The sequence below is a fragment of the Bidens hawaiensis genome, unplaced genomic scaffold (genome assembly GCF_021521415.1).
Source record: "Bidens hawaiensis isolate Kalapana, Puna unplaced genomic scaffold, B.hawaiensis_p1.1 tig00025960_1, whole genome shotgun sequence".
Taxonomy (NCBI): Eukaryota; Viridiplantae; Streptophyta; class Magnoliopsida; order Asterales; family Asteraceae; genus Bidens; species Bidens hawaiensis.
Genome location: NW_027494162.1, coordinates 173,930 through 191,871, shown reverse-complemented (window position 1 = coordinate 191,871; position 17,942 = coordinate 173,930). Strand labels below are relative to the sequence as shown.

The 17,942-nt window shown below is 38.9% G+C and overlaps 1 protein-coding gene and 1 long non-coding RNA gene across 2 annotated transcripts; one reads left to right on the top strand and one right to left on the bottom strand.

Annotated features, from left to right (window-relative positions):
• Positions 1 to 10,284: 10,284 nt before the first annotated feature.
• LOC143572507 (uncharacterized) lies at positions 10,285 to 11,300 on the bottom strand. The gene is made up of 4 exons (XR_013142269.1): positions 10,980 to 11,300; positions 10,654 to 10,712; positions 10,512 to 10,561; positions 10,285 to 10,312 (listed from the first exon to the last, which is right to left on the bottom strand). It is a non-coding gene; the product is annotated as an uncharacterized LOC143572507 (long non-coding RNA).
• Positions 11,301 to 13,693: 2,393 nt separating this feature from the next.
• Positions 13,694 to 17,411, top strand: LOC143572516 (cytochrome P450 98A2-like). Its single transcript, XM_077057662.1, has 3 exons — positions 13,694 to 14,211; positions 15,500 to 15,897; positions 16,625 to 17,411. Exons 1-3 carry the CDS (start codon positions 13,728 to 13,730, stop codon positions 17,261 to 17,263), a joined length of 1,521 nt encoding a protein of 506 aa, XP_076913777.1. The 5' UTR covers positions 13,694 to 13,727; the 3' UTR covers positions 17,264 to 17,411.
• Positions 17,412 to 17,942: the final 531 nt, after the last annotated feature.

The window sequence follows — 17,942 nt, the reverse complement described above, 5'->3', positions numbered from 1 at the left end:
TCATCCCAACTTCCTCCTAAGTCAATCACACATGCGCGGAGCATATCTTCCAACATTTGGATTGTCCTTTCACTTTGTCCATCGGTTTGTGGATGATAGGCGGTGCTAAGGTTTAGCTTTGTGCCGAGTGCTTGTTGGAAGCTTTTCCAAAAGTGAGACGTAAAACGACTGTCTCGATCGGATATTATAGATAGCGGTACTCCATGCAAAGCAACGATATTGTTTACATAAATACGCGCTAATCTATTCATTGAGTACGACTCATTAATAGGAATGAAATGTGCGGACTTAGTTACACGGTCCACAATCACCCATATAGCATTATGTTATCGAGTCGTTTTTGGGAGTTTGGTAATAAAATCCATTGTGATTAACTCCCACTTCCATACGTGAAGTTCGGGTTGCTGTAGCAGTCCCGAAGGCTTTTGGTGTTCAGCCTTGACTTTTAAACAAGTGAGACATTTCGCAACATACGAAGCAACATCCTTCTTCATTCCGTTCCACCAATAATTCGCTTTAAGATTTTGGTACATTTTGTCGCTTCCGGGATGCATTGTATATTTGGACTTATGGGCTTCGTTTAATATCTTCTCGCGCAATCCTCCAACGATTGGTACCCAAATTCTATTGCCAAGTCTAAGGATACCATCGTCACTCTTGACTAGCGGGTCAATGGTGCCGTTTCGTTTTTCGTCAGAAATTTGATTTTTGTTAATCGCTTGAGTTTGCGCGGATTTGATTTGGTCGATAAGATCAATTTGAAGTTCTAGCCTTAAAGCTCGGACTCTTTTCGGCTTTTCGTGCTCTTTACGACTTAAGGCGCCGGCCACAACGTTGGCCTTACCTTAGTGATAGACAATTTCACAGTCATAGTCGTTTAGAGTTTCCATCCAGCGTCGTTGGCGCATATTAAGTTCTTTTTGATCGAATATGTGTTTTAAACTCTTGTGATCGGTGTACACGACAAATCTTACTCCATAGAGATATTGCCTCCATATCTTAAGTGCAAAGATTATGGCGCCTAACTCTAGATCATGAGTTGTGTAGTTCTTTTCGTGCATTTTAAGTTGTCGAGAGGCGTAAGCTATAACTTTCTTGCGTTGCATCAACACACATCCCAAGCCGGAATGTGATGCATCACAAAAGACAACGAAGTCTTCGATACCTTCTGGCAAAGCCAATATAGGAGCTTGGGTAAGCTTTTGTTTAAGTATATCAAACGCCTCTTGTTGCTTTGTTCCCCATTCATATTTAATGTTTTTATGAGTTAGAGAGGTTAAGGGAACAGCGATTAAGGAAAAATTTTCGATGAACCTTCGATAATAGCCGGCCAATCCCAAGAAACTTCGGATCTCGGTTGGCGACTTTGGAACCTCCCACTTTGAAATGGCTTCAATCTTAGCGGGATCTACTTGTATTCCGTTAACGTTTATTATGTGACCAAGAAATTGCACTTCGTGTAACCAGAACTCGCATTTCGAGAACCTGGCGTACAACTTCTTGGTCCTAAGGATTTCAAATAAGGTTCGAAGGTGAACTTCATGATCATCCTTTGACTTAGAGTAAATAAGTATGTCGTCGATGAAGACGATAACGAATTTATCCAAGTAAGGCTTGCAGATACGGTTCATCATATCCATAAACGCGGCTGGCGCATTAGTGAGTCCGAATGGAATAACGGTGAACTCATAATGGCCATACCTTGTTCGGAAGGCGGTTTTAGGAATGTCTTCGGATTGAACCTTAAGTTGGTGATAGCCGGAACGAAGATCGATCTTGGAAAAGTAGCTAGCACCTTGCAATTGGTCGAATAGATCATCGATACGCGGAAGTGGATAACGATTCTTGATTGTAACTTTGTTGAGAGCTCGGTAGTCGATGCACATCCACATGGATCCATCTTTCTTTTTGACAAATAATATCGGCGCTCCCCATGGCGATGAACTTGGTCTTATGAAACCTTTCTCGAGAAGTTCGTCCAATTGCTTCTTTAGTTCTTTCATCTCGGTTGGCGCGAGGTGATATGGTGCCTTGGCGATCGGAGTAGTTCCAGGAATAAGATCGATTCTAAACTCTACTTCACGATCGGGTGGAATGCCGGGGAGTTCATCGGGAAATACATCGGCATAATCAGAAACAACAGGATCGTCTTTGATTTCTTTGGGTTTCGATTCTTCGGTGACGTAGGCCATGAATGCTAAGCATCCTTGATTCAAACATTTGTTTGCCCTTATCATGGAGATTAGGCTAACTTGGCCAGCGTCCTTGTCCCCTTCAATTCGTATAATACGTTTATCGGGGGCTTGGAGTTCAACAGTCTTGGTATTGCAAAGGATACGTGCATGGTTGTCGGATAACCAATCCATACCCAATACAACATCAAAACCAGCAAGAGTCATAGGTAATAATAGAATAGGCAAAACATAACCGGCTAACAAGATTTTTCCGTTTTCAAAAGCTTTGGAGATTTTAACAATGTCGCCATTAGCGGTTTCGACGCTTAGAGTTTTATTAAGTTTGATTAAAGGTTCGTTTAATAGACTACAAAATTTATAATCTATAAAACTTAAATTGGCTCCTGAATCAAACAAGACTCAAGCATAAGCGTTGTTAACAAGAAACGTACCGGTGATAGTTTCCGGCATGTCAGCCGCTTTCTTCGTATCAAGAACAAAGACCTTTGCATTGCCCTTCTTGGGCTCGTTCTTTTGACCGATACCACCCGCACCACCAGCCGTGGGTTTATTTTTAGGACACTCGAAGCTAAGATGTCTCATCTCCTTACAGTTATAGCAGGTCATCTTTTTCTTCCAACAATCGGCCGTAGAGTGGCCGGGTCTATTGCATGATTCACAGACTCGTGAGGCGAAGTTGCATCTACCTCGAGGATACTTCTTGCAAATTTTACATTGAGGGACGCCGAGATTGGAGCTAGATCTTCGTTGGTCAACCCCTTTACCTTTGAAACGGGTATCTCCACCTTTTCTCGAGTCATGTGCTGGTACAACCTTCTTATCTTCCTCCTTATTGCGGATCATTCCGCCCATCAGATATCCAGCCAACTCCATCGCGGAGTCGGCAGTTTGTGGCAAGTGCGATCTTACCATGTCACGAATTTCTCGTGGCAATCCCCAAATGTAACGAGTGACTTTACTTGATTCGGGGGTTACCAATTGAGGTACCAAGCGACAATGCTTGTGAAATTTTGTGTTATACTCACGAAGGTTTATTCCGATAACCTTATGAGTCAAGAACTTTGTTTGAATTTGATCTGTCTCGTGCATCGGACAGAACTTTGACATCACTAATTCCTTGAACTCATTCCATGTCAGTTTATACATTATTTCCCTTCCTCTACTCATCACTAGCGTGTTCCACCACTCAAGTACTTCGCCTTTGAACATCAGGGCGGAGTATTGTATTTTCTCTTCTTCCGAACATTTTCTTGTAATTACAATTGTTTCCATCTCTTCGAGCCATCTTACGGTCGCAATGACTCCTTTGTCACCATAAAATTCCTTCGGCCCGTAATATTTAAAGTCTTTGAATGAACATCCCCCGATTTTCAGTTTCTTAAATTCTTGTATTACGCCTCCATCGGCATTTGATTCGTGCATGCTTTCGTCTATGCGGGAAGGTCTTGATCGAGGTTTCGAAACAGACTTTCGAGAAGGATTTTCAGAATGAGAATGTTTTGTTTGGGATCTATTTTCAGATGCTTCTCTAACAGCCCTATCGATCATTTGTTGTATTTGATTCATGTATTTTTCGGGAATCGGATCCTCTCATTCTCGGCTTCCTTTCGGGAAACCTCATGGTTATCGCTTTGTCTAGACATTCTCTTTTAAATCTTTTTATCTTTTATATTCTTTTGATCTGAAATTTAACACATTTCTTTTCTTATTATACAAGTTTTATTTATTTCACATTCATATACATATCATAAATGATATGTATTTTAATTTACAACATACTTTATATATCGTTTAAAACGATATATAAGATCCTATCCTTATTACATATGGTACATCTCATACACATATCATACAAACTATTTTATGCACATAAACTTTTTCTTCTCATGCCATCCTCTTCTCAATCTTTTATAAACTTCCTCACAACTTTAGTGAGCTTGTTGCATTTGCGAAGAAGTTTGTCTCCCATTTTCTTTTTATTCTTTCCATCAGCATCAATCTTCTTCCTCAACTCATCAGTTTCCTGTAAGGCTCGATCCAAATGCTCCTCCTGGGACTGCGGTATGTCGGTAGGATACCCATATCTTGGAGGTGGGTCGCGGTAACCCATCATCACAATGTCGTAGTGGTTCTTGGGATCTGGGTATGGTGATGCAGTCACATCGGAGGGATAATTGAAGAATGCATCGGCTGCTTTATTTTGGTCACGAATTTCATTGGCCTGTTCTTCAATGGATGGAATCTCGCCTTGATATGGTGGGAAACTTGTTGACGCCTTTCCCTTGAGTTCATGGAGGAATTTCATGTACGGGTCCACAAATCCATAGCTTGGGGTTGAGTGTTGCTCCTCCATTGGTGTGGTTACTTCATTTGGATTGTCCGGATACTCCTCTTCAGGGTCGGTTTCCTCATTTGGTTCCTCTTCGGTCATTTCTGGATCAATTTCCTCTTCCGGTTCCTTTTCTAGCTCTTCTTCAGTCATTGCCGACATATGGATCTTCTCATAAGGCATAATTACCCTCATCTTGGGCTTGTGAGATGGCTCTCCTTTGTTGATGTGAGATTTGGCAGTATCCATTGTTGAAGTGCCGGTATGCCACCTTCTTTGGTCGGAATGGCATTTCATCCATTCGGAAGAAGGAGAATTGGGTTCCTCCTTACTTGTTTGTTGGCAAGAAAATTGTATGACGGATGCGGATTTGGCGGCGCATATGTTTGATCTGAGTAATGTAGTGGGGTCTCCATCGGTTGATATGTTGGTACCTCTAATGAGTGATACATTGGCAGACTTGTCGGGTGATAACTCGAGTGTCTTGGCGGTTGGTATACTTGATGTGGAGTGTTGTCTAAATGGTAGATAGGACTTGGTTCCATGTTGGGATGTTGGCTAGGTCCTTCATTGAAATTGAAAAATGACTCAAAATAATCCTTGCTCATAATGTCCTTGGGGAATTTATAATACTTCCTTGTTCTTCTTGCTTCATTATCATAATACTTCATTAATTCTTCATACGACATCTTTTTGGGTGGTTTAGAATGTAGAGAGGGAAAGAAAGGGTTACCAACCAATCTTATCCCTATTCAAATAAACAAGTAAGTATTTCCTATGCTTGAATCGAAGCTTGGGTATTGTTTTATGATACCCAATTCGCTAAGATCGATGACTCTGATACCAACCTGTCACACCTCCAATCTAGGCCTAGGAGTGTGAACCGTAGTTGGTACCATATTTGTAAATATATCAGAGTTACGGGTTTAAGCGGAAGACTTTATAAAAACAAAGGATCGATAATATAAATATTTACATTACAAAATACGAGACGAAAGTCTCGATTTGTTTTACTTGTTTATAAGATTACAAAAAACACCATGTTTTAATATTTACAATAAAGATATCTGAGCCATCGGATACTTGAGCTTCTTCGTCCTTCGAGCTCTACTCATGATTACCTACAAAATGTAAATAAAATACGTCAGCAACGAATGCTGGTGAATATGCTAACGCTTAAAATATTTTCTTTACTTAATTACCCTTCGAGACCACGTAAGTCTCGGCCCATCTTGACTTAGGAATAATTAAGATAAACAATCATCATATACTCGAGTCTCTGCACTAGGTCACCTCATCTAAACACCGCAGCTTTTATGACATAACTTAGGTACTACAAATATACACATGGCCATTCCCCACTCGGACGTAACTTAGGTCCGGCCCATCGTGGCTGGAGGTCGTGACCAAGCGTGGTGCGATGTGACCACCGCGTTCCACATATGAAAGGATCCAGACAAACATATACCATAGCCTGAGGGCTGGCTTATACTCTTATTTATAATGTTTTTTTAGAGACACATAGCCTCATGTAAAGTTTTGCATAAAATCAAGTAGACTTTGTTTGAAAACAAGTTTGTAAAAGTGGGGCGTGTTCACCTTTTCAATGGGATCGGCTTCCAACACCGTCTGTTAATCTTCCTTCGCTATCTCGCACCTATAGTACGAGTATAACATTCATTAGTCGGATACACGATCCGACTTAAGACCTTTAGTCTTATTTATCTCGATGAACCTTTAGTTCATTATTTTATTTTACTTTAAAACCATTAGTTAAAAAGTAATCTTTATAAACCTTTACTTTATTTATAAAACCCGACGTGTCTTCTTCATTAAGAAACGTATTCTTTTCTTTTATTATTTAAGTATATTCATAATACTTAAATAATATATTTCATAACAAAGAATAATCTTACATATATATATACATCTATTTATATATATATTTTATCTTTTCTTTTCTTTATTTTCTTTGTTATATCTTTCTTTGATTATCGAGAATAACTTCGACTTAGGGTATTAAGCTCTTTCAATATTTTATTATTATTTTGGTCGGGTATTATGCCTACCATTGTAGGCTTGATAAACCCTAGTCACTTGGGCAGCACTTCGTCGCCGCTCAATCAACACTCTTTTCTTGCAAAATCTTTTCTCCTTACTTGGCACGCTTTTCGAGACACCAACACTCTTGGCACGCACTTCGAGGAAATCACCGGGTCGTCGGGGCAGCACTTCCTTCTTAACTCGGAATGTCGATGGAAAGTGGCATGTATATCGAGGTAATGGGCACGGAAAACGAGGTTTCGGGGCACGTTAATTGAGAGGGATCGTTGGCACGTAACTAGAGGTAGTGAGAGAGTCTAGAGAGAGAATATGTGTGTGAAAATTTGGTGTCAGTGGATCAATCCCGCAGCCCTCCTATTTATACCCATTTTTGAACCCCATCGCGGTACGCGATGGGTTCCCTGGCTCCCCTATCGCGTACCGCGATATAGGGTTGGTGAGTCAGGGTGTAGACCTGCCACGTGTCGACATGTGGCAGGCGCCGCCACACGTGTCAACACGTGGTGACACGTGGCAGCAGGTGCTGCCACCGTGTGCCACGTGTCACACTGTGTCAGACACCTCATCGCGATACGCGATGGGTGTCTTTCTTGACCCTGTCACGTAGCGCGATGGATAAAGAAAACAGAAATTTCAGTTTAGTCCCTAGAGTTTGGAAATTGGCAGAATTGATCCCTTGACTTTTGAAAGTTAACATTTTTGGCCCGAATTTTACGTGATGTTACATCTCCGCCCATACAACCGCCACAAAATCTAGTTCCGTTCTACTCATTGTGTCTTTCTTGGCTATAGCCTTTCTCATCATGGCTATCGGTGTTTTGATCCTTCCACTGAACGTATTTACATTGCTCGGCATGTTTGATTTAATGAACATGTCTTTCTGTATACACCTTCACCAAAGCCGAACCCATATCCACCTACATCCTCCCCGTACATCTCTATCTTTCCTAATCCACCGCCTGGTTTCTCACCAGAACCTAACACACCAGCCCCGACCTCGTCCCCAGCCAACGAACCATCTCCACCACCTTCACCATCTCACCCGTCTCCTGCTAACCCTACCCCCATGGCCCAACCCTCTGCTGCCCAACCCTCGGCTGCCCAAACATCCCATTCCTCGGTTGCCCAGCATGCGCCCACGACTGCCCAACAACCAGCCCCTCCCCCTATGGATGCTCGTTCAAGACCCCCCAACCTCAGACAACACCCTAAACGACCATATCGGTATAACCCGACCGCTTACCTAGCCAAGACCACCTCCTCCTTACCCATTGAACCAACTAGCTTTACTATTTCCAACAAATATGCTGAATGGCTTCATGCTATGTTCGAAGAATTGGACGCGCTTCACAAAAATGGCACGTGGACTCTTGTGCCTCCTGTTCCTAACGCTAATATTTTTGACTGTAAATGGGTTTACAGGTTAAAAACTGATGAACATGGTAACATCAGCAGGTTCAAAGCCAGACTGGTTGCGAAAGGCTTTCATCAACAACATGGCGTGGACTATCATGAGACGTTTAGTCCTGTAATCAAACCCGCCACAATTCAGACCATATTGTCCTTGGCTGTTACGAACAAATGGTCCCTGAGAAAACTGGATATTCAGACCGCTTTTCTGCATGGTGATCTTGAGGAAACCGTCTATATGCGCCAACCGCAGGGGTTCGTTGATCCTACAAAACTGGATCATATTTGTTTTTTGCACAAATCCTTATATGGCCTCAAACAGGCTCCCCGTGCCTGGTTTAACAAATTGTCTGGTGCTCTTCATCAGTTGGGGTTCTTTGGGTCCAAAACTGACCCATCGTTGTTCATTCTCCATTCATCGGGTTCTTTGGTTTATCTCCTGGTTTATGTGGATGACATCATCATTACCAGTAACCATCTTGACACGGTTGACAAGCTCATTACCCGCCTCAATTCACTTTTTGCTCTTAAATATTTGGGGGCAACTACATTATTTTCTCGGGGTGGAGGTTGTTCACAAGAAATCAGATTTGGTTCTTTCCCAATGAAAATATATTTGCGCTATTTTACATCGGGCGGGCCTGGCTGTCTGCAAACCAATTTCCACTCCTATGCACACCTCTCATGTCTTACTTCCTGATGATAGTCCTCTCTTGGACGATCCCTCTCGGTATAGACAAACAGTTGGCGCCATTCAGTACGCGACCCTTACTCGTCCTGATATTGCGTTTGCAGTCAATCGGGTGTGTCAGTTCATGCATGCTCCAACGGAAAATCACTGGGTTGCTGTCATACGCATCTTGCGTTATTTACAGGGTACTATGACTATGGGTCTTTGGTTTCGTCACAACACGAGCTATCGGCTACAAGCCTTCTCTGATTCTCACTGGACCACTAATGTGCAGGCATTCTCTGATTCTGACTGGGCTGGTTGTCCAATCGATCGCCGCTCCACGGGGGGATTTGCTACATACTCGGGTTCAAACCTCATCTCCTGGTCAGCTCGCAAACAACAAACAGTTTTTCGCTCCTCTACTGAATCAGAGTACAAGGCCATTGTAGATACTGTTGCAGAATTAATTTGGCTAAAGTCTATTCTTCGTGAACTTGGCTTACAAAGCGAGGCACCGACACTTTGGTGTGATAACCTTGGTTCCACATATCTCACCGCCAATCCGGTGTTTCATGCCCGTACTAACATATCGAGGTTGACTACAACTTTGTTCGTGAACAAGTTACTCAAGGTCATCTCAATGTCAAGTTTATTTCAACCAATGATCAAATAGCCATGGGCGACCCTTGGGTTGGGCGAGCCGGACAACCGTCCGAGGTACGTAATTCTTGGGGGCCCAGAATTATTTTTATATATATTTTTAATCTTTTATGTAGTGATAGAAGTTTTCATGAAGGAAATGAGTTGCAGAGATAAAATGAAGAAGAAGATGGTTGTTGAATAAAAATACTATTTTTTTACTTGGCTTTTTGTTCTCTTTTCTCTCTAACACCACCAAACAATCATTCACTTTATAATTTATATGCATACTTTTTTCACTTTAAATTAAGTCGTAAATTTATTTTTATTTTTTATTTATTACTATTTAGTATTTACTAAGATACTAAGATGTAAATTTATTTTTTGTTTTTTTTATTACTAAATGAGTAAACGATTTGAATAACTAACAGTTTTTTACTTTTACTTTTTTATTCTAACAAGATATTTAACCTGCGCGATGCGATGGGCGTTAAGGTGATATACAAAATGAAATTGGGCTAAGTTCCAACCAATAACCATAAAGCATAACATATTACAATACCTTAAAACTCTACATATGATCGATCCAATTTATATGATCATTATATGATCACAGCTATATGTTCGACATACCAAAAGTTTCCCAAAACCTTGTGAGTCGATGGAGTTGTTGAAAACATAATACCTTAGCAATGATTGTAATGGCCATTAATGGCATATCTGTTAAAACCTTGTGTCCTTTCACAGCTAGTAGAAGGTAACATTCCTCAATATCAAGTCATAATATGCTCAAGAGTGAAGACATATATGAAGTTTCCCATACTACCCTACATCACGAAGCGGAAATTTACCGTGTATTCTTCAAACTGTGTATTTATACAACCACCTTAGAAAAAAGTGGCTACTGGTTCAGACCGTGCCAAGCCGAAATCACATACTGTCTTTCAATTGGGTCAAACCTGATGCGCAGGTTCTTAGTTTTATTTGTATGAAGATCTTTATCTGACAAAAAAAATATAAAAAAAAACTAATTAATGGCTTACGGGCCTCTCACAAACTTGAAATAACTAAAAAAAAACTCATCAATATTGATCTGTAAATGTGGTCCCAGATAGGCACCATCTTTTTTTAGCCTCGCCATCTTTTTTTAGCCTTAAGATCTCAACCTATGAACTATAAAGTAAATGAACTGATGAATTACCTTAATATGAGCTTTAGTTGATGGTAGCATATATGAATCTCTACTGCAAGCTAATAAACAGATAACATATAGTGGTCAACATAAATAGAACACATAGGCATACCTCTAAATAAGTCAACATAAATGGATATAAAAAGAGTACCTGAACATCAATGACCAGTCCTAGTTGATAAAAATTCTCCTTTTCCTTTGTGAATCAAACTATCAAAAACATAAAGATATTGATAAGTTAGGCAGCATTAAGAAAACACCTAATAGACAACAAAACATATTACCGGCCTAAAAAACAAAAAAATAACTTTTTAACAAAAAATTGACATATTCAAATCATAAATACTAAGTCCTAACCCAATAGTCGAATAAAAATAACATAAATTATAAAAATTGGCACTCTTCTAAACAAACCTCAACTACAACTACTATAAAGATATTCTTGAATAAAGTGAAGATCCGAGGATGTTAGTTTACCTTTTATATGAGATTTAAACCCTCTATATACTGGGTTTCTCTTTTAGGGTTTCATCATCGTCATGTCGCCGCCGCCATCAAGGGTTCGAATCGGAATCTGCCAACGGAATACACATGTGATTTAAAATTCCTACAACAACGAAGCCGACGACAGCCAGATAACCACCACACCACCGCCAGAAACCACCACTCCGTCGCCAGCAAGGGTTCCGAGTCGGATCCCGGTAACGACAGATGGTGTCGCGGACATATGATTGTACCGGCGACACGTAAATAAGATGTCTGATTAGAATAAACGAAAGTGAGTGAGAGAAAGAGAGAGAGAGAGATAAATAAGATGAAGATGGATAATTGAGTGAGAGAGGAGAGTATGAATACAGAATACATGTTTGTGGTGAGACAGGTGTGTGGCTGGAAACAGAGAGGTAAACAAAATCGTGTTGTTGAGCTTTGATAATTTCATGAATAGTACAGACGGACAACATATTGGTTTTTAATATTTATATAATTCTATATGATTATTATATTTTCTATATCAAGCTTTTAACTTTGCTGACTATAAATTTATATGACTTACTCTAATTTTTAATTTAATAATACATGTTTATTTCTTTTAAATTTTTTCTCTAGAAGAATATGTTGTAAAAGAAACTTTAAACAATAGTTGGGTTCTATCCTCTCTTCTAAATACCAATGAAATCAATACTCAAAGAAGTTAGAAAAACTTTTTGAAGAATAAATGATTGGTGATCTTGTTCTCCGTAAACCGATTAATGATTAATAATTTTAAATATACACCCTAAAAAAAATTTTATATCCAAAACCCATTTAAACTATACGGGCCTTTTTTCCAGCTCGGCCAAGGTATATAAATCCTCGAGAACGGCCCTGCAAATAGCTGATATCTTTACGAAGCCCTTGTCTTCTCAAAAGTTTGAGTTTTTGCCGTCCAAGTTGCAGATTGCTAACCGCCCTGAACTTGCGGGGGAATATTAGACTATGTCGGCTATAGTTTCAGTTTATTATTATTAAGTTCTATATTGTATAGGGTATCTAAGTGTATTTAGTATCTCTATATAATTGGTTATAATCGTATCTCATTAATTCAATAATATTGATTATCTTTTCATAACTGATTCCGGTTTAGAAGCAAGATAGGCCGGTCTGCTTAAGTTGGTTCGGGCCGGTTTTAAACCGGTTTTAAAACCGATTTTTCCCAAACCGGTTTGGTAAATTTTAAGAAAAACCGGTCCTGAAACTGGCGGTTTGGGTCTGTTTGGAAACCGGTTTGGGTGAAACCGGTTTTAAACTCAAACCGGTTCGGTTCGGTTTGCCTAAATCCGGTCCCAAACCGGTTTTTTTTACACCTCTAATTCCATCTTATTAGTTCTCCTTCACTTAACAAAAAATCACTAGGTTTTTTCCATGGTAAAGAAACAACTCATAATTAATTTATGATACGTTTAACTCGATTGCAACTACATACATAGTTTATAACTTAATATTCAGTTTAGTTTGTGACGTGTTTAGCTGATTTACAACTAATGAGAAAGTTAACGTACAAATTAAATTAACGCGTTAACAGTGAGAATCAAGTAGAGTAATTATGTAATTAAATCATAATGATTTAATTATATAATTACCCTACTTGTATATATAATTACTATACTTGATTATCATAGTTAGCACGTTAATTTAATTTGTATTTTATCCAAATCCTACAACTAATTAACTTGTCTAGATGAATACGTACATGTAGGGGTTGATCAAATCATCAAACGGGTCTTACTCGTCAAAACTTACCCGAACCCGGTTAATGGAAAGACTATACTCGGGAACCAACTCTAATGTTAATACTCGGTTTGGGTCCTAGAACCGTTTTGGAACCCGATCTAGACCTGAATTTTTGGTACTTGTAGAACCAGGAACTAATTCTATTTTATTATAAGTGGGTACGATTTGTTCAGGTTTGATAAGTAAGGCTTGAAAGCCCTGCACGGGCATGTCTGAGTTAACTCGTTTTAAACAGCCGCGAGTTATGACTAAAATTCATTTTCAAGTTATACTAGTTACATTTAAATATTATATTCTAATATTGCATGTGAATTTTGCTTTCAAAATTTTTAAATGAAAACATGTGTGTATTTAACTGATGTTTCCTTCTTTTGTTTTTGGTGGGCTTGGAAAACAATGGTTTTACAATTGGTTAAATTGCTTTAAAAGTTACTTCATATAATATGATTAAATATGAGAATACATGTCTTAACAACCATATATTTATACATATTGTATTTAACAATTTTAGTTTCCTTACGTGTGAAACTGTGAGGCTACATGAGCGAGTTTAATAAGTCATGCATAATAACATCATAACCCCGAAATCTATCAACGTGGTTTTTAAATGATCTAGAGTTTAGAATTCAAAAACGAATAGCGAGTATGTCTCGTTGTAAATGACTATAATATTTTCAACGAAATCTACTTTCCAAAACCATTTTTTTATATTTTATTTAAAGAGATTTGGGGTAGGTTGAACTTTGAAGAGAAAATTCAACTTCAATTTCTATACCACAACACAAACACCTACCTACCTCCACCCAAAATTACAAATCTACCCTTTCACGTGGACTTAAAAACACCACCAACTAGTCAACCACCCACCCTTACTTAAACACACCTAACCCCTTCTCTCTCAATATATATCAAACCCCACCCAAAATTACCAATCTACCCTCGACGCCGGCCACCATGCTCATACCACTTCTACTCGCCGTACTCCTCCCCATAATAATCTACCTCCTCCAATCTCTCTACACCCGGCTGAGATTCAAGCTCCCGCCGGGCCCACGCCCACTTCCGATCGTAGGCAACTTCTACGACGTGAAGCCCGTCAAGTTCCGGTGCTACGCCGAATGGGCCAGAACGTACGGGCCCATACTGTCGGTGTACCTGGACTCGAAACTGAACGTGATAGTGAGCAGCTCGGAGTTGGCTAAGGAGGTGTTGAAGGAGAACGATCAGCAGCTGGCGGATCGGCATAGGAGCCGTTCAGCGAATTCGTTTAGTAGAGGTGGACAGGATCTGATATGGGCTGATTATGGGCCCCATTATGTGAAGGTCAGGAAGGTGTGTAATCTGGAGCTCTTTTCGCCTAAGAAGTTGGAGGCCTTGAGGCCCATTAGAGAAGATGAGGTTACGGCTATGGTGGAATCTATTTTTAAAGATTGCAATGGTATGTAATGATCTACATCTCTTGTTATCTTATCTCATTATATTTATTTATTTCTTTATTCTTATTATTGTTATTATTATAACAAGTGATCTAATCTTGTCTTTTTTGGGGTGTGTGCCTAAAATGATTTTCATTATTTATTTATTTATTTTTTGTTTAATTTTGACAAACATGTTGTTTCATTAATATTTTAATTAGTTAAATTTTAAATAATAAATCATTTCTGGGAGTGCATTGATGACTCAATGAAGTAATACTAAGATCTATGTGATCTTCGGTTTGATTTGATCCTGAGTGCGTTTAGGTTTTACACCTGTGTCTTCGGGCGGGTGGGTTTTCCTTGAAACCGGAGTTAACTTGGAGGCGTTGGGTTGCCTTTTATCATTGAGTCATAGGTCACCCGTGTGTAGTATCTTGACAATTCTCTGTTTGTTGGCTTCTCCAAGAAAAACAAAAAGAACGTAGTTTGGTATACTGTCTGTACAATACTGGCACTCACTGTAGCAACCGAACATAAAACCCAAAATAAATAAAGTCGTAATATGGAAAAGGCAAAACGAATGATTTTGTATTATGTTTTTTTACATTTTGATGTGCCAAAAAAACCGAACATGTGTAGGTTTCTATAAAAAATTATGTAAGTTTATATATAGATACCTACCGAGTTCTCACCGAACTCGTGCCCCATGACGGCCAGGTTAATTGCAACTAGTATTATTATTTTCACTGATTTAGATCTGCTCACATTTTAGATTATTTTATTTTTTTCCATATAAACTAATAAATTATGTAACACCCAATGTGTGTGAAATCTTTATTGCCGTATATAGACTGAACTACATAAAGTTGACTTTATTTAAAAATTATATAAAAAAACAGTTGTGTGGTTAGGTAATATGGTGCCAAAAGCGTACCTACCAACCCTTTTAGACACTTATAGCAGCCGTAAAAGAAAACATGAAAAACGATTTTGTATCATGTATTATTTTTTTAATAACAACGCGATAAGTGAAGCTTGAACTCGAGCTTGTTTAAGCTCGTCTTGATTTAAGCTTTTAACAAAACGATCTCGAGTGGTTTAAAAACAGCTTGGCTCTTTTCCAACGTGAACACTGGCCACAAGATTTTTATGCATCTATTACTTGCAATGTATCAAATATGATGATTGGTGAAAATGATTAAATTATTGTTAGATAATTTATTCAATACAACATTTTTTGTACTAAAAACATATTTCTTTAGCAAACTTATACCAAAAGCTGATAAATTTATCAATTTTTAACTGCAGAAAACAGAGAAAAAGGCTTGGTAATGAGGGGTTATTTGGGATCAGTTGCATTCAACAACATTACAAGATTGACATTTGGGAAAAGATTTGTGAATCCAGAAGGTGAAATGGATGAACAAGGAAAAGAATTCAAAGGCATCGTATCAAACGGGATTAAAATCGGTGCGAAGGTTTTCCTGGCCGAAAATATTCCTTGGTTAAGTTGGTTCTTCGCCGGTGAAAATGATATTCTTTTGAAGCATGAACAACGAAGAGACCGACTCACGAAAGCCATCATGGCGGAACATGATCTTGCACGTAAGAAAACTGGTGGGGCTCAAGAACATTTCATCGATGCGTTGCATACGCTTCAACAGAAGTATGATCTTAGTGACGACACGATTATTGGTCTTCTTTGGGTATGTAGTTTTTATCTAGTTCTTTCAAGTTTTAACTTTCATGGGTCAGGTTAGCCGGTTGGGTAGCATGTTGTAAATAGGGGTTTACATGAAAACGAAATAGCCAAACCGAAATCGAACTGATATAACCAAACCCGATAAAAACCAACAATTTTCTTTCAAGTTAAAAAAAATTGATTTTTGGGTCGATTTCGGTTTTGTTATCAACCAAAATTGAAAAAATCCAGGAACCGCTCTGCTTTGGAGATTCCGCATAAGTTCCCGGATCTTCAAAAGGGGATGCGACGCAAAATTGTTAAGAAATTAATAAATTAGTTTCGAACGTGTAATAATCAAGTAATCATTAATTAAAAAAAATTTAGTCCCAAAGTTTTATACCTACATTCATTATTTTGGGCTCTTTTTTGGCTCGAACGGTAAAACCGAAATAACCGAAACGGACCGAACCCATTTTGAAAATTGAAAACCAGAAAAACCAAAACTGAGCAGTTTTCAAAAACCGATTATTTGGTTATTGGTTCGGTTTGAGTAAAAAAACTGACCCAAAACTGACGCAAACCGATCCATGCGCACACCCCTAGTTGCAAGGTCAAAAAGATTTTGTATGGACAACTCAGGGTCATATTTGGTTTGACACATTTGAGATAGAAGTCTAGAACATAATCTAGTTTCCATGATCTTTTTGTTAAGCGTTTGACTAAATTATCTATTGATCGGGTTCGAACAGGACATGATCACCGCGGGAATGGACACAACTTCTATCTCAGTGGAATGGGCAATGGCTGAACTGGTTAAGAACCCGCGAGTTCAGAAGAAGGCTCAAGAAGAGCTGGACCGGGTCGTAGGGACAGACCGTATTATGTCAGAAACCGACATCTCAAAACTCCCTTACCTCCAATCGATAGCCAAAGAAGCCTTGCGGTTGCACCCACCGACCCCACTAATGCTACCACACAAGGCTAATTCAAATGTGAAACTCGGCGGGTATGATGTCCCAAAAGGTGGTATAGTCCATGTGAACGTGTGGGCCATAGCTCGTGACCCGGCCATCTGGAAGAACCCGGATGAGTTCTGGCCCGAACGGTTCTTTGAGGAGGATGTGGATGTTAAGGGTCATGACTTCCGGCTACTTCCCTTTGGGGCGGGCAGACGGGTCTGCCCGGGTGCACAGCTGGCTATAAACCTGGTCACATCTATGTTGGGCCATCTTTTGCATCATTTTGAGTGGACCCCACCGGCGGGTGTGAAGCCCGAAGAAGTGGATTTGACCGAGAACCCGGGAATGGTGACTTACATGCGGACCCCACTTCAGGCCGTGGCGACACCTCGATTACCGAACAACTTGTACAAGCGGGTTCCGGTTTGATACTTATGCTGAACTATTTTGTAGTGTTCTGTTCTTGCATTTTGTAGTGTAACTTTGTGTTTTGTAATGGGTTTATGTTTCTGGGCTTGGATTTGAGCTCACTTTTGGTTGGTTTTGATATTTGTTATATTGAATTATTGAAAGTGATATTTATATGGTTATTAAGGTATTAAGTGAACAAATGTAACAATAGTTATCTAGTTGTGTAATGTCATATTTGGATACTTTTTTATATGCAAGTGATTTTCGTATAGGTATGTTAAAAATTAAAATATAACAAAAAGGTTTCATAGTTGTGCAAATGAACGTTTAAAAACACAGAAAACGAATTTGTCAATAAAAAAAGGAAATATAACCAAAAGATAAAGTCGTAACTAAATAAGTTTAGCATCTCAAAATCTAGTTTGTTAAATAGTATAATTAATTAAATTATAGTGTGATTATATTTTTCGTCTTTTATGTTTACATAATTTTTTAGTTGATTTCCTTTACCATAAAAAATTTGTCAAAGAATTGTACTTTACGTTCAAAGAATCTAGCTAGGTTTGCTCTTTTTCACTATGAGTATTAAATTTGTCAGTTAAGTCTAGTCATGTGTATTAGGACCTAATAAATTTACGTTGGCGTAAAATAATAACTAAATTGACTAGTTTTTTTTTGAACGGAAATTGACTAGATT

Bases quoted from the DNA above. Each gene is read 5' to 3' on its own strand.
- LOC143572516 (XM_077057662.1), top strand. From the start codon at position 13,728: ATGCTCATACCACTTCTACTCGCCGTACTCCTCCCCATAATAATCTAC. The intron at 14,212-15,499 runs GTATGTAATGAT...TTTTAACTGCAG, and splicing joins TATTTTTAAAGATTGCAATG to AAAACAGAGAAAAAGGCTTG. The intron at 15,898-16,624 runs GTATGTAGTTTT...GGGTTCGAACAG, and splicing joins CGATTATTGGTCTTCTTTGG to GACATGATCACCGCGGGAAT.